The sequence below is a fragment of the Sus scrofa genome, chromosome 15 (genome assembly GCF_054392235.1).
Source record: "Sus scrofa isolate SSC_HxYL_T2T_F1_AM1 chromosome 15, Sscrofa_HxYL_maternal_Yorkshire_Landrace_v2.0, whole genome shotgun sequence".
Classification (NCBI taxonomy): domain Eukaryota; kingdom Metazoa; phylum Chordata; class Mammalia; order Artiodactyla; family Suidae; genus Sus; species Sus scrofa.
The window spans coordinates 28,100,984-28,118,428 of NC_139397.1; the positions used below are offsets into that span (position 1 = coordinate 28,100,984).

The following is a 17,445-nucleotide window of genomic DNA, read 5'->3' on the forward strand; positions in this document are numbered from 1 at the left end:
AGCTACCAAGCAAAGAAGTTGACACATTATCCGAGGGCAATATTTAAACTGTATTTATATACTATGAATTGCATTGATAGGTTCTAGCCACTGAATTACTATAATTGTCAACCAACTATAGTTTATGATTTTGTAACTAGCAAAAAGCCTAGTGCCTAAGGCTATGTAAGGGATATAGTCAGATCTACATTTTCCCTAAGAATGAAGCAGCTAAATTCTCACTGTTACTTGAAAAATAAAACAAATAATCCCCACAGAAATTAAAAAAGCAAAAAACACACCAGGATCCAGAATTTGCAGGTAGGTGTGAAATTGATCACATGGGTGTTTGTGGCAGTAAGCACACAGTTGCTGCCAATAGAGTTCGGGAGGGGGAGGTGCTTTCCACCCCTTAAACCAGGAATCCCCCACAATGCAGTGTGTAAGCCCCAGGGAAAAGGGATCTCTTGGGAGTTGGGAAGAATTTGTTATGTTTGTACAGTTTATGCAACATTTTTATTTCAAAACTCTAATAATTATTATCATTGAATTATTTCAAGCTCTAAGAATACTTGTCAGGTGCCACACATAACCTGCTCATTTGTCAGATGGCTCTGTGATGGACACTGGGCAAGTGGTACACCATGCAGAGAATTCGATAGTGGAACCCTTACCACTGGGTTAAGTCTCTGCATACTGCTGCAAATGAGGCTTGCTCTGTTCCTGGTTAGGTAGATTTACAGTATAATTAGTTTTTAACCACAATTTACAAAGTGGGCAAGTAGCTTAAATTATTGTGTGGAAAAACTAGGGATGGAAGGGAATACCAAACATGCAAAAATAGGTAAATTAGAAAAAGGGGACGTCGACAATCTTTCTATCTCTGTAGAAAAATGGAAATTCTCCTGTTCTCATCAGCTCTTAGCCACAGTACCAAGAAAAAAAATGACAATTTAATTTTCTTTGATAAGAAGGCATTATAAAAAACCCTTTAAAATGATTGAGAAGACGATTTGAGGAATCAAATTGCATTCGCCATCATGAACGAGGAACACTTCCCTCTGTCTATATCAGATATTAAATAATAATCATGACTAACACATGATTAAAAAAATGAAGCTTCCAGTGCATCAATATAAGCATCTATAATTTAGAGCAAAATGTTTTTTATATCATTAATGTGTTTTAATTTTTATTATATCTTTATCAATGCTTTAATTTCAATTTCTGTATAGGTTTCATAACATGATACATGAGCACAAGAGTATAGGAATAGGATCTGTTGAGATATGTTCTCAACTACTTTTTACCAAAAAGGTACATCTTTTAAAATTTTAGAGACCATTGTTTTAAACTATCATCTGTCTTTTTCAGTCTGTCTCAGATCATAATATTTAAAGACATTTTATTGTGTTTCAGCTTATTTCTTTAAGTCGTTTGATCTACGATGGGACTTTAAATAGAAGTGTTTGCTTTCTAAAATATAAAGGTCTAACCACAATTTGCCATGAAGATCATCTAAGGCTACCTGCCTGGTCTTGCCTAGCTAATATTTTGTAAGCTAATTCTTCTCACCAACAGCAACACTCAGAGATCTTTTTGAAGTGCCCACATGAATCTTAGGCAGGAATACCTGTGACGTTAATGCCATCTGAACGTTGGCACCATACAGTTCGTTCATTATTGTTCCAAAGACTTGCTTTCCATGTGTAGTGATAACATTTACCTCCTGCAAGTAAATACGATAACAGCGGTTCTATTATACCTCACATAAAAGGAGAATACGCATTGATCAATCAAGGCTCAGAGTGGAAAAGTGCTCTTGGTACCTGTGCAAGGGCGTGTTTCTAGAACCTGCTGGGGGCAGTTGTCTTGGTTCTCAAAAGACTGAATTATAAATGTCCTTGATCTAGATTGGCGGCCCAGAGTCTCAAAGCTTCTTCCATCAATGCAGGTCAATTCGCAGGTGCTCCACTCTGACCATTCTGTTAAGTGACAGTCTCCTGGAAGATTTCACAGTGCACAGCAGAGCCAACAATGTGAAAACTGACTTGACACCATTCATAGGCACAGGGTTCACAATGAGGTTTGTGTGGTGATGCATTGATACGGGTGGGTTCCCGAAACTACACATTCCACTTGGACACATTTTATACTTAGAAATACTAAGAATGATGAAGTCATTTATGGTTTAATCTAGTGGAGCAAAAGAGTGCCCAACACTATATGGCCATGACTGTGCTTCAAATCATAGCAGTTTTATCTTGAGAACACTGTGTCTACTAGTGATAATAAAAATTTTTATAAGGAAATGTAAAGCAACTGTTTTTAAAGAGCAGCATAACATAAAATGAATGTTCATAGAAATCATATAAAGGGAACAGGTTGGTTACTGAAGTAGAATATCTTTGGATGTAAAGAATGTCTAATAATTAAATATTTGTGTGTATGTGCATGTATATATGTATATACATATATATGTGTTTGTACACACATTTTACATGCCATATTATAAGGATATAGAAGGATATATTAAGCTACCTTAAACTCCAGCCGTACAAGCAATGTTGTCTTGTTAGGATTAAAATAAACTCATAAATTTTATGTAGCTAATAGTGACCTTCACAATTACATAGAACTTGGCTGTTTCACAGAGGGCTTTCATGAACCTATAGACTTACTTGTTCCCACCATGTCATTACCCGGGGTTCATCCACTCATGATTCAGTCAGTCTTTTTTTGAGAGCTGGCCAAAGTACCAGGTGCTGTCAGGTCAGGTATATTAACACATTTCTATATGGAGCAAGTGCTCAAAGGTGTCGACTTAAAAAATATGCACTACTTAAAAGTAGAGAGTAAAGTTTTGAGGTAAAATGAGGACTACAACCTGGGAGGCAGCATTTCAGATAGCTCTGAGATACCACTCCAAAGAGGTAGGGGGAAGGGCAGTATATATGGTGAAAGGGGAGGTCCATGCTGCTAAGCACACATTGTGCAGCAGTTTGCTGCTAGTCTCATGAAGGAGCATATGTGTCACCATGAAGGATTTTAGTGCTTTTCTAGATATGAGGAGATGCAAGAATTGGGCTCACATAATCTTCTGGAAATATCTAACTCTCTGAAGGCCTGTCCTGCCAGTTTTCCCAGAGCACAGAGTGCCTCACTCCTGATCTACACCCAGAGCTTTTTCAAGGGGTGTTGATGGTCGGCAGCTACAGTGGCTCTTGATTCAATCTGTGTAGAGGCAGATGGCGAGTGCCAATCTCCATTTCCCAAAGGGATGCGGCTATATGTCCCAGGTGAAACACCAGTGAAGTGATAATAAAAAGATTCTAACTTAGCTCTTCCATTTCCAAGCCCAGTGCTTTCCCCCCCCCCCCCACCCCGGGCCTCTTCTGCCTCCACTGAAGCTGTTAAGTATATTCCATAGTGATAGCCATAATTAAACATAAACTTGAGTTAGTTTAAAAACTTCAACTTTGATGAGAGAGCACTCTAGAAAAAAAGAAAAAATAAGCAAAGGTCACTGTGGAAGGCGCTCCTAGTCACTTGAAATTGCCTACCTGGGCAAGGCACAGAACACGGCTGCTTCAGGAGGCTGTCCTGAAAGGGCCTCTCTCCACACAATGCATCATCCACATGTACAGTCCAGTGGGATGTCGAGCCATTGTGCACCACACAGGAGATGCTGCGGATCTGGACTCCTTCCCCACAGTCTCCACCCTGTTCAAGGAAAGGATGCTGTCAGCATTACTCAAATCATAATCATCTCCACGTTTTGGCCCCTGTCACCTCTTGCTTAAGAAAATCCTAGCTGTGTATTTTGGCAGCTTCTTCCTCTAGAGATTTATCTTGCCATTGTTGATGATAAGGCATCTCTGAGCAATTCTCTTAGAGCTGAGAGAGAGACTGAAGTAGAAATGCAAATTTATGCCCTGGGATTTATGCACTCAGAATATGACGATTCATTTTGGAACTCAGCCAGGATTGACTGAAAAAGAAAAACAATACCTAATTTGCCTAGGTGTATGTGATAAAATGGCCTCATCCATAATCACTCCCCAAGAGAGCATGTACAGCCACAGGGCATACGTGTCTCTTTTACTTTCCTTGTTTTTCTTTTGTAGGGAGTTCAGTACTTTCTCACATGGATTAGGAGGGGTTTCTGGTAAAACACTGATTTTCTCTATTGCCATGAGTTTTCCCAGAATGCCTTCTGTGCTGAACATTATTCCTTGAAGATATTTCATAAAAATCTCACTCAGATTATTCTGAGCAATTAGAAAAAAATGTGCAGTGTCTCACAGAAACAGAAGCTTGGAATTGGAATACTCTTAGTGGTTATCTAGCCCAACCATCTGCCTGCTGAAGGATTTCCTACCATAACATTTGGGCAGATACTCATGAGTATTATCTCCTCAGTTTTAGCCAGGTGCTCAAACCTCTTTCAAAGAGGCCCATTGGATGCTTAGATTAAATGTAGAGGGTAATTCTGATTTTGCATAAATGCTTTATAAAACAGAGTCCAAGACAAAATTCTATACTGAGGTGGTGAAATCCCAGGGGATAGCAAGGGTGAGGGTAAAAGAACCATCTCAGGAACAGACGGGCAAGCAAAGAGAAGGTATTGTGTTGTCAAGTTACCCTCAACTTCACAGGTAAATGCAGCTGGTTTCCTGGCCTATCATATCTTCCAGACAAGGCTTGGGGAGGGAGAACTAGCTCCTCCTTGGATCCAGTTGTCATGGATCAAGGAGTACTAATTCATCCCAGGGAGTACTAACTCCCCTATACTTCTAAACAATGTCACTCAGCTCCAACTAAGTCTACAAGTTGGTGGAAGAGCTAGAGTTTGTCATGATTCCTACTGGTATGGTTAGAGAGACAGAGAATGAGCCTTTGCACAGGTTCTGCTGCTGTAGACAAGGATGTTACAACCCATTGTTAAATGATAGTCTGAAAAATGGGCTCTGCACTGGGAAACTCCAGCTCTTCCCCCTGCAGGACCTAGAAACTACATTGCCAAGCCATGGAGCTTCTGTGGCTCTGGCAGCAGTGGGAGTAAAGAGGGACAGGGTGGTCAGTTAAAGCAGTCATGACAGTGCTCCAGGCATGGAACAGGTGACTCAGGGGCTGACAAGCCTGCTGATCACCAACCAGGTTAAGGCACTGTGGCAGCGGCTGCTGAGTGTCATGGGCAGGTTGTGGATAAAGTGCCAGCAATGCAGGTCTAGGGGTGGCTGCCGAGAAAAAGTGTTTACAAAAGGAAGTTTGGATTCAAAACCATATTGGCAAAAAAGAAAATGTGCAACTTGGAGGAGGTACAAGTTGTAGCAGCTTAGAGCCTGAAAGATCTGAGTAGACACACAAATCGGGACCATCACATCCTTTCTAAGAGATGTTTTAACAAGAATTATGAATTGTTTATCCAGGATGGCAATCCCCACACCTGATCTATCAGTACCTCATAACTGCTCTAATCATCTCTATGGCCATTGTGAAATTGTTAAAAAAAAATATACCCTAATTTGAACCTAAGTACAATTTTTTCTCCCCTTTCTGTCTTTTTAGGGATGCACCCATGTCATATGGAAGTTCCCAGGCTGGGGGTCCAATCAGAGCTGTAGCTGCTGGCCTGAACCACAGCCACAGCAACACGGGATCCAAGCTGCATCTGTGACCTATGCCATAGCTCATGGCAACACTGGATCCTTAACCTACTGAGTGAGGCCAGGAATCAAACACATGTCCTCATGTATACCAGTCAGGTTTGTTACCGCTGAACCACAGTGGGAACTCCCTAAGTTCACTCTTTTTGACCGTGTAAGTGGCTTGCAGAAGTGCTCAGACCAGGGATTAAACCCAGGCCACAGCAGTGGAAGCACCAAATCTAATCACTAAACCACCAGGGAACTTCATACGTACACTTTTTTTTTGTTTTGTTTAGTTAAGTGGAGGTTCAAAATCAATTCATGATATATTCATTGAAAGCAAATGCTCTAGTAAATGTTTACTCTCTAGAGTGGAAAATAATTGAAATAAGCTAAATTTCTCTTTGTGGGAGGATTCTCTCTATAATGTATTATTCCAGATGATGAATCCATGGCTGAAATGTCTAACGTGTATGTGTTGCACTCTAGAGGGTCAGAGTTCCTGAACTTGGAGAGAAGACTCTGGGGATACAGCAGCATATCATGGAATTTGCAGTTACTGCTCCCTGGAAGCTCAGGTAACAGGAGATGGAACTGATGAGAGTTTTGTTTGACACTTCAGGAGATGGAGTGTGGAGAAATGACAGGAAACAAGTCTACACCAGGGACCACTATAAAAACCAAGACAAACAATAATGTGCTCCTAGTATGTATCCATGTTCAACCTTAATCTCTTATACCTTTGACAACAACAGCTGTAGTACAGAGAGAAATCAGCATCAGAGTGGTAATTTCATTCACAAAGTAAGCCTTCATCCAGTCTCATTCATGAGACTTTACACACTAGGGCCTGAAAATAGAGCCAGGCTTCTTAGAGCAAGATGGTCAAGGGCAAGGATTCTGTCACTAGCCCTCCACTCTCCAGATCAGTAATGGACTTGGAGTATACACCAAATTGGCATTACCAGATGTGGACAGGCAGATGGTGCTAATAATCATAATCATACTTTTCATCAAACCTACAATAACAACCTCAATTTATTTAGTTCCCTTTTTTGGCCATGCCTGGAGCATGGGATTGGACCCATGCCACAGTACTGACAATGAGGGATTCTTAATCACTAGGCCACCAGGGAATACTCTGAGCTCTTAATTTATGTCAGGTATTATGCTCTCAGCACTGCATAGGAATTGTCTAAGCCCTACCAAAACCTGTAGCAAAACAGGTACTCTTGCTACCTCCATGATTATAGATAAGTAAAGAGAAGTGTGGAGAGTTTAAAGACTTGGCGAGGAGTTCCCGTTGTGGCTCAGTGGCTCAAGGACCTGACACTGTCACTCTGAGAATACAAGTTCGATCCCTGGCCTCCCTCAGTGGGTTAAGGATCTGACATTCCGCAAGCTGTGATGTAGGATGCAGATATACCTGGGATTCAGTATTTCACGGCTTGGGCCATAGGCTGTAGCTCCGATTTGACCCCTAGCCCAGGGACTTCCATATGCTTCAGGTGCAGCCATAAAAAGGAAAAAAGAAAAGAAAAAAAAAAAAAAAAGACTTGGCAAAAACTGCAAAGCAGGAAACTCTAAAAACCTGGACCCAAATTGAGCCTGCTAGAGTCCAGCATCTAAGCTCCTAACCAGATTTTATAACATATACGTGGATACATGTTATCAGCTGAGGAACTTGGAAATAGTGAGGAAACCGTGAAAAAAGGTCTGAAGATAAACACTTCCATTTGCAAATCTCTTTCCATACAAGATGGTGGCAGAATTGGCACATCCACTGTGCCTTGTGCAAGAGCCTCTCATTTGATGGGAAGCAGCCACTTCAACATCACTGCCACCTTCAGTGAGCAGGCTTCCCACCTGAATCTGGCAGGTCAGGATGTTACAGAACAACAGAGAAGCAGGAGGACAGCTTCAAGGGATGTGTGCTTCCTTTGTGTGCAGAGGCCCACTTGCATTTTGATCAGTAATTCCCCAAACTCAATTTACACATGCAGTTAAGAAACAGCAACTCAATGAAAAGATACTATGCCATTTATCTCGCAAAGCATTCACAATCAGGCTCCAGGAAAAGCAGGAATGCAGTTCAAACTCAGGACTAACTCAAAGATCATCATGATTCCCTTTCTTTTTTGCCTCTGCTTTTTGGTGTGTCACTTTCTTTGTTCTTCTTGCTGCAGGGTGAGTGACTTTATCTACGAGGTGGGAAACTGGGGCAGCTAAGAATTCAGGAATACAGTATCTTTGGACAGCTTCAATTCCATTCCAAATTCTTGGGGAAGAAGGCCAATTGACCTCATTTTGGGTAAGGTGCCCAAAGAGGAATAATTAATATAGATTTTTTTTTTGTGAGAGCTTTGCCTAGATTGAGTTTAACTCCAGTTTCTTCCTGACTGGAAGTGTCCATGAGTGGAGTGACCTCTCTAGAAATTGGAGGCCCTTCTGAAGTTTCTCGACATACCTGCTGTGTTGGTCCCCTCAGCCTCTGTGCCTGGGTATCTCCAACAGATGCCCCATCCCCCCAGCCTGACCAGCACTACTACAGAGAATGGTCACAACCTCCCACTCTTACCCCTGTGGTTTAGACAATATGTGACAAGCTCAATTTGTGAGAGCAAAATGAAACATTATATTTGGCATTTCTCCAGAATGTTCCTATGGGACAGATTGGCAGATTTATCTTTAAAAAAGGGCTCCTGACACCTGAGAAGATAAAAGGGAAAGTAAAAAAGACCAAGTGAGGGGCAAAGCTGTCCTAATAAGCCTTTTAAGAGGTGGAGCGTGGTGTTTGTCCCCCATTCTTGCCCTTGTCTTCTAGTCCCTCTCTCTTTTTCCCAGCAATGGGCTCCTGAATTCTTTGAATATATTTTCACTATTCTCTCAACAGTTATCACATTTATAAGGAGAAATCTTCCTTCCATTTTCTTAATTGTGCTTCTAAGCAGCACTTAAAAAAATGGCTGAAGGTGTAGAAAAGAGGAGTTTAGACTAAGTAGACCAAGTATTCATATTTAAAGCCATTAGGTTACTACCGAATTAATTAGCATGGTTACATTTTTTTTTTTTTTTTGTAAAAAGACTGAATAAATATACCACACATTTTTGTTCCTCTGGGACTTATTACAGTACATGGGCATTAACTTTGCAAGATAGTAATGCTGCATAACAATGTCATCCTGACAGGAACACTAATCTTCTGTGCTGCAGATTTCCTTTTTTTTTTTTTTTTCTTTTTGAATTTTGTCTTTTTAGTGCCACACCTGCAGCATATGGAGGTTTCCAGGCTAGGGGTCAAGTCAGAGCTACAGCTGCCAGCCTATGCCACAGCAATGCCAGATCAGAGCTGTGTCTGTGACCTAAACCACAGCTCACAGCAACGCCGGATCCTTAATCCACTAGTGAGGCCAGGGATCAAACCAGCAAACTCATGGTTCCTAGTTGGATTCGTTTCTGCTATGCCATGACGGGAACGCCTATGCTATAGATTCCTTAATGCAGAATTAAAATTATTGTTGCCTAATTAAGGTCCGCTTTAGAATAGGAATTGAAGGATAAACTAGTAAAATAAGAAAATAAGGAGAAATCAATGTGCTTTTCCTTAGACAAGGAGCCAGAGAGAAAATGCCATAGAGGATCTTCGCTGACACAGCAAAAGCTCTGGGTATGTGATATATTATGATGTTACTAGGCATTTATACTTCAGGTCAATAAAAAGCAATCATTGAGGAAAATGGAGTAACCGGGGTTCGGGTAATAAGGTTAAAATATAACTTTCATACACTTTTGGTTTTCTGCTCACGTGCAAGATTTTGTCTAAGCCTAAAAGTGCTTTTTTTAGAAATACAGTCCACAGGCAAACTGTGCATTTCCATAGCATCAGGGTTTTACCTAATTACATACTGCTTTGATATTTCCAACATGCCAAGAATGTAGGGAGTTCTTGAGAGCAATGAAGAGACTGGAAGTCCCCTAACCCGGCTTATTTTACATAGTGCCTAACAAATGGTTACATATTTCCTAACAATACACTCTATGTGGGGTTAAAGTCATTTGGTTCTTTTTCCCATGCTCTCTACTTCATAAAAATACATTGTTACAGCCCCTGGCACTGTAAAATGTATATCATTAGCACATAGGTTTGACCAGACAAGTACTTTGGACAAACTAAGTGTCATTACTCTAAGTGTCATTGCATGACCTACCTCCAATTTACATGCAGACCAGTTGCTGAGGACCCAGCTATAGCAGGGGGTCACTGGGCAGCTTTTCTGCTGGGTAAGCTCAGTGGGGCATGGCCTTCCTTCTCCTTGGGTTGGCGTAATGATAAATCGAGTCCGGCTCATTCGACCTAAAAGGATAAGGAAGATGTCAGCTTTTCAGTTAGAGTTTGGCTTGGAAAGAGAATTAAAGGACAGAATGTTGCCTTCCATGCAGAAGTCTTCATTAAAACACACTGAACTTTTGTCATGTCCAGGTTTCAGTTTTCCTGCTATTTTAATTTAGGTTTCTACGGAGACACAGGCTATCTCAGGTCTGCAAAATGCTCAAGGATTTGAAACTCTGTCTTCTACTTCTTTAGTCATTCTAAATTCAAACTCTGTATTGTTGCCAAATAGCTTGATCCCATAAACCCTGTAAGAATGTTAGTTCCATTTAACAAATATTATGAGAAAAAGAATGTGTATATATATATATATATATATATATATGAATGACTGGGTCACTTTACTATGCAGCAGAAATTGATAGAACACTGTAAATCAATTATACTTTAATAAAAAAATTTAAAAACCAAATATTTTTTTATTAAACTCTAGAATAATCCAGGCATCCTGCCATGTGCTAGGGATATTAGTGATGAAATCGCCAGATGTACCTTCTGCCTTCATAAACCTTATATTCTAGGCTAGGATTATAATTATGAAGCAAAAATAAGAGTTGTATCTTTTTTGTTAGTTTATAAATCATCAAGTAAGGTAAAAATTGCACATAATCCAGATTATCCTAGAAAATTCCCACCCCAAGATTCCAATAATGTCTCTGTATTAATTCAATATGGCCAATTTTCATAGAGTTGAGAACCACTTTTTTTTCCTACTTGGGCACAAAATAAAGTTGTTGACTTGTGTAAAGAAGCCATGATAGTTGAAGGATATAAGTTGAAATACTGCTATTCCATTTCCTAATGAAAGGAAATTGGTTAAGAATCACTTGGAAAGAGCAGAGCTCCCTTGTTAACTTATTCCCTCCTGGGCATAATGTCATAAGCTCATTGAGTAGAAAAGTGGGTGGAATTTAAATATCTGTTCTCTCTCATTCTTTCTCTCATTTTTGTCCTTGCTCCTCTTTTACTGATGAGGTATGATGTGCATATCATTTTATTGCTCTTCGTTATCTGTGAATTCGATGCCCTTCCATTTTTGTTATCAAATTAATGATATTGTATTTGTGGTAAATGTTAAAGGAAAAACAGGGTTCTATGAGAGCAAGTTCTGGGGATGCCACCCAGTCTGGGAAGGATATCAGGGAACATCTCCCTAAGTAGTTGAACTTGAAGCAGAAATCTGATGGAGTAAACCAGACATGATATACAAAGAGTGTCCAACAGAGGAAAGAGCATGTGAAAAGGTCAGAGATGCAAAAGAGCAGAACAGGTTTGAGGACCTGACTGAAGGCCAGTGTGGCTGGACAGAGAGAGCAAGGAACAAAACAGAATGAGGCAATATTGGCAAAGGTATTAAAAGGGGGTCTTTTTCCAATGTCAAAGATTCTAAGTTTCTATCTTAAGAGAAATGGAAATATTGTGATGATTCAATTCAGCACAGAATTTACTTGATAATCTTAGGTAAGAGTAATTCTCAGATGCTCTTAAGTTCAGGGAGAAGCAAGGGTGAGTCACATCTTCAGTGGCCTAGACCTTAGTGGCCACTGGAATATTATCATAGATTTGGTGGTACACTAATTCTCTCTGAGAAGACTCTTGAGGAAACCTAGGAAGTTTTAATCACTAGATTCTAAATTCCTTGAGGTTTGAGGTTCTGTCCCTAACATGGTACTTCATATATATGAAGCACTAATTTAATATTTAATTCAGATTTTCATAAACTTTCTATGTGATATTATCTGTTATCTAAGAACTAGATGATGACATATCAGTGTAATTGTTCAGCAGATACCATGTGCTGAGAAATTTTCTAAATACTTTATATATACCAACTCATTGAATAATTATTGCAACCCTAGAGGAAAATTCTATTTTTGCATATTATAGATAAGGAAATTGAGGCGCAGAAAATTTAAGTCACCTGTTGAAGGTAAAACAACAAAAAAATTTAAGTTGCAGAACAGGATTCAAACCCAGAATATTTGGCTCCATGGCTACTGTATGAGCCATGATGATAATTCAAGAGAATATCATGGACCAGGCAAGAGAGCAAGGATAGTGCCTATCATGGTCTTTTATGGGAAGTAGAAGGGAAACTTTGGGTAATTGTAAAATTTGTGAACAGCGGAATCTACCCATTTTACATCCTTGGGCACTGAGAATGACCGACACATTTGGACAGATATTTCTTCCCAGCATCACTCAAATCAAATCATACACGTTGGACTTCACTTTATTCATATGAAACATTGTTCCTATTTTTTGATGAATACATTTGACTCAAGATTTCACATTAATTCTTGCTTAAATACGTTTCAGTTTTAGAATTATGTTGATGTTTATTCTCTTAATCTAAATATCTATTACCCTAAAGTCATAATAATTGCATTCTGTTCTCTATCCTTGTTTTTAAGAATAATGAAAATGGAGTGTCACCTTTATTACAGCTAAAGAGGTTCTATTTCATTGAAACCAAATAACTTAAAGCTTATTCTTGAATTGATGGCATGCATCATGACCATTAATGTAGGACTATCTTATTTATTTCCATTAAAGTGACAGATATTTTCTGCTGGACACAGAGGTGGGGGGAACCTAATGAAGTCAACCAAAAAAAAAAGCTATTACTTTTTGAAATAATACTTACAGCCACTCTCTGAAAGCACAGCTATTTAATTTCTTTGCCTTTTGCTATCTAAACACAAAGATTTTCAAACAGTGCCAATTAGATACCCAGAAGAATATAATAATCCTACACTTTTAAGTACATTATCATGTTTAATTGAATAATATAAACATTCGATTAAAAGAGTATTGGTAATAAAGGCTCGAGAGAGTATAAAGGTACCTATTGCAACTGAAGTTTCTGTGGGGACACTTGATATCTTTATATAAGTGCCTTTTTCTGTGGTAGGGATATTTGGTTAGATAAATTAAGCAACCAGAGAAAGTATCCCTCAAATTTGGCACTTTCCCCCCAAATCCTGAAGTTATAAACATAAAATTTAGCTATATGGGATATGGATAGTATGGACAAAGAGGCCCAACCATCTCCAATGGTAGTGACCTGATATTACGTGGGATTCCACACATCAGAAAGGATGTGATATTCAACCAAACACCTATCTCACAGCAGTAAGTATTCTAAAAGAACCGCTAATGACTGGAGACTTAAGGAATTATTTTGGTGACAGGAAATTTTCATGTGAGAGGGAAGGCAGTGAATGATGTGGCCACATGAAAGATACTTGAAATTATCGTGTGATACAGAATATGAGAGAGAATTTTAAAATAGGTGATGTATGGTGAAAAGAAACCTGGACTTGGCATCCAAATTCTCTAGCTGGAAACAATTCTCTCAAATTAATAGCTAGTAAATGATGTGACTGCATGAAAGTACTTGAACTCCTCTGAGCATGAATTTCCTCTTCTGTAAAATAAAATTAAGTATACGGAGCATCCTTATTATCTGAGGATAATGCATGCTGGGGAAAATGCCGCTTAAAAGTGAGTGTATATCAAATGGGAATCAAATTATTTTGAATAATTAATAAAAAATGTCTAAATGGGATTTTGGAACTACATAGGATGCCAGTAAGTTTATTTTCTCTAATATCAACTATTATGCAGATGATTGCAACTATGAAATTATTGGGACAAGAATAAATCAACTATTGATATTTCTTATGTAATTTTATCATTACCCTCTACAAGTTGTATCACAATTGGCTTTCTCAGTTTGATCATAGACTCTTTGGTCTTTGAGACACTTTATCAATTTTCTCAAGAGCTCCCTTTAATCTTTGGTGTAAAGATGGTTCCATTTTTTTTTTTTTTTGTCCCTTTGTTGCGGGTACACATTCTATTTACAGCTAGAGATGGAAAAATTCTGATGCAATGCCAGTGTATGAGCATTAATGCAGGAGGCTTTTTGACTGGGGTATGGTTTGGTAAAAGGTCAGTTCATCAGTGACTATTTTTGTTTATTTCTTTGTTTTGTTTTGTTTTGCTTTTTTAGGGCTGCACCCATGGCATATGGAGGTTCCCAAGCTAGGGGTCTAATCAGAGCTACAGCTGCCAGCCTACACCACAGCCACAGCGACGTGGGATCCTAGCCTCTGCGACTTACACCACAGCTCATGGCAATGCCAAATCCTTAACCCACTGAGCGAGGCCAGTGATGCCTACATCCTCGTGGATCCTAGTGGGGTTCGTTCACTGCTGAGCCACGAAGGGAACTTCCATCGGTGACTATTTTTGTATTATGGGGGTTCTGCTCCCTACAGATCTCACAATTATGCTGATTCAGGTCAAGAAAACTGAGATAATGAGGACTCCTTGGACTCATATCATTTTGGTTAAATGAATTAAAAAAAAAACACCACATATAAACTACACTACAGTGTATCTAAAATGTAGTGCTTGTTAAAACCTATTATTTTAAAAATCATTTATTTTGACAGCGACTATTTCATATCAGTTTCTACAACTGGCCCTGGAGCAAGCCTGCAATGAGTATAGAAAGCATGCAAATGGTATGCTTTTGGACTTTTTAACATTAAATGCACATGACTACCAAGTCCCTAATAATTCAGCCTGGTCCCCCCAAACCCCTTACACCCTAGACTATACTCCTCCTGTCCTCAGAGGAGGCTGCCTAAGAGTGAAGGTTGCTGCCACCTGTGTCCTCATGTGTCCACTCTGAGAATGAGAGATATTTCTTGGACATTCTCTGGACAACTCTTATTTGGGTATATGCATCTATTTGAAACCTGAATTCAATAGCCAATAAAAGCAATATACTTAATGGGTAATACCAAAGAGAGATAAAATGGAAACCAATTCTCTTATTCATCTACACTTTAGGCTATAAAAGAGAGAAAAAAATCAGCTCCAAAGTATGTTTCCAGTTTAATAAAGACCCCGATTACAGGAGATTAACTTTGCTAGCAATTCTCTTTGAACTATTCCTGTCCTCCCTTGAGGAATATTGGGAACTCATTATAAGCAACAGTGATAGTAGGCATACTATTAAATTAGCAATAATTTCAGGCAATAAAGGAAAAAGGATTGCATGGTAAGACCTCATGAAAAAAAAAACAGATGATGGGGTACACACAAACACACACATACCCCAGAGAAGCCAGTACTGGTAATTGCATACAGGTTTAAAGAATACTAGACTGGATCACACTCCCATTGAACTCAGGAATAGTCAGACTTCACTCTGAAGTTCCACTGACAAAGGGGATGTGGGGAATTTTAAGCAAAGCCACCCCCCCAAAACCGATTAAATATTTGTCAATGTATACATTCATGAAAGGAAAGGGAGTCAAATGCAGTAGTGCTTTTTTCTGCCCATGCTTTCAGGTCCAAGTTGCCAGCATCATGTGCTGTCACAGTGATAGGTTCTCAACAATGGTTTTTCTGTGGCCCTGAGGGATGTGGCACACTGAATTAACTGAAAATTAGGGTTTTGATAGCTCTGGACAATTTGAATATGACCCAAGCAAACAAAGCAAAATATTATGTATGAGAAAATGGAAAAGGAAATACAAGAATAACAGTGCAATGAAGAATAGACCTATCAAACCTTAAATAGTTCATTAAATAAAACATCTGAGCAACTTATATGAACAAAGCTATAAATTACAATCCACCATAGACATGTGCATACAAAAACAGTATAGTATATGAAATAGTAGTAGTATATGAAGTAGCTTTGAGCTTATAAAATGTTATTTGAATATTATTTTTACTGGTTTGCTTTCCACCTGGTAACTATTTCTTTTTAATATGAGTTGAATTTTCAGGGAATGTGCACAGTCCTTGGCAGGGAATGGCCATCTAGAGCTACCATCTATGATGGGTTGATATCCAAATGTCAAAGGACAAAGGACAATGTCCAATGTCATTAACATCCAGTTGATTATGGTCCTTCCTGGTTGCACCAAAAAATTATGTTATTGAATAAAATGTTCCACTTTTAAGCATTTTATCATATGAATTTATTCTTAAGCTTTTGTGCCTGCTACCTAATAGTAGCCGGCAGAAAATAGTGGCAAATGACAAAATACATGAAGAAAAAAAAAAAAAAAACAAAGGGATACTAACAAAAAACTCACTGATATTTATTGTATAATAACTTTTGTCATTTTGAAAGTATTCCTCATTATAGAAAAAGGGCCTAGATTAATTGAGTGAATACAATGTGCTATGATATAGAGATGCTAGAGCATATTCTTGCTTAGTTATTTTCCCTTCCTTATCCTGCTATTTTTGCTTCTGTTTCCCTGAGAGCTCACCCCCGCAAATATACCATGTCCACAAGAATCCCAGTCTCATTTCATATGTGGTAAACTGAAGCCCAGAGAAGTTAAGGAATTTTTGCCAAATCACACAGCTAGAAGGATTGTAACAAAAATTGGTCTTACTTGAGAAGCACGTGCTCTCCAACAGATTTCATCTGGTCCAAGTCAGGTATGAGGTTCTATGCTGAGCTTGTTAGACCCCTTGAATAAGTGTGAGAAGTTCACTTAGGTCTATCTCCTCCAATACATGTGTTACCTGTATTCATGTGTCCTATTTTCCTTTAGAAGAAACTAATTAAAATTACAATACTAACACCTTTCTATGGGATGACGCTTTACTTGTTTTGAGGGACTTGTAATTTTCTAAAAGCAGCAGGACTATATATAAAATGCCGGGACTATATATAAAATGCCAGGTTAATTTCGTGCTGCTCTTTATGCTGGACATTTGCTTTTTACTTCTCTTAACAAACATCATCTGGAATTTCTATCCAAGGTTATTTTTCTTGGTAATATTTTTTCTTTTTTGGCTACTCTGGGGCATATGGAGCTCCTGGGCCAGGGGTCAAATCCAAGCTGCAGTTGGAACCTGATCCTTTAATCCAGTGTGCTGAGCTGGGGATAGAACCTGTGTCCTGGTGCGTTCGAGATGCCACTTATCCTATTGTGCCATAGCAGGAACTCCTATCCAAGGAGTGCCCAGTTTTTCAAGTGCCAAGTTTATTTTCAATATACACCTTGGACTGGCTTGGATTTTGGATCAAGATTATTTTCTAGGAGTTTCCGTCGTGGCGCAGTGGTTAACAAATCCGACTAGGAACCGTGAGGTTGTGGGTTCGATCCCTGGCCTTGCTCAGTGTTAAGGATCCAGCGTTCCAGTGAGCTGTGGTGTAGGTTGCAGACTCTGCTCGGATCCTGGGTTGCTGTGGCGCTAGCATAGGCTGGCGGCTACAGCTCCAATTAGACCCCTAGCCTGGGAACCTCCATATGCTGTGAGAGCAGCCCTAGAAAAGGCAAAAAGACAAAAAGACAAAAAAAAAAAAAAAAAAAAAAAAAAAAAGATTATTTTCTAATGTACCAGAGGAGAGAAAAATTATAAAATTATGGTCCCTGT

General features: G+C 39.1%; 1 protein-coding gene and 1 long non-coding RNA gene across 11 annotated transcripts in view; one reads left to right on the top strand and one right to left on the bottom strand.

The window, feature by feature from the left end:
* The window catches only part of LOC146395764 (uncharacterized), a 160,591-nt gene that overhangs the window by 122,403 nt on the left and 20,743 nt on the right, over positions 1–17,445 (top strand). The window contains exons 4-5 of the long non-coding RNA XR_014830577.1: positions 6,120–6,208; positions 9,239–9,297. This is a non-coding gene — a long non-coding RNA (uncharacterized LOC146395764). The remainder of the gene's footprint in view (positions 1–6,119; positions 6,209–9,238; positions 9,298–17,445) is intronic.
* THSD7B (thrombospondin type 1 domain containing 7B) overlaps positions 1–17,445 on the bottom strand; it is a 960,849-nt gene that overhangs the window by 19,551 nt on the left and 923,853 nt on the right. For 6 of the 10 annotated variants that reach the window (XR_014830550.1, XR_014830553.1, XR_014830552.1 and 3 more), the window contains 4 exons: positions 9,839–9,984; positions 3,543–3,702; positions 1,809–1,982; positions 1,613–1,708 (listed from right to left, as the gene is read on the bottom strand). Coding sequence is in view for 6 of the 10 variants with exons in the window: in XM_085001330.1 (XP_084857456.1) it covers positions 1,613–1,708; positions 1,809–1,982; positions 3,543–3,702; positions 9,839–9,984 (576 nt within the window). In the remaining 4 variants the exon portion in view is untranslated. The remainder of the gene's footprint in view (positions 1–1,612; positions 1,709–1,808; positions 1,983–3,542; positions 3,703–9,838; positions 9,985–17,445) is intronic. The other 4 variants (XR_014830551.1, XM_085001332.1, XM_085001333.1 and 1 more) reach the window with 1 other exon arrangement.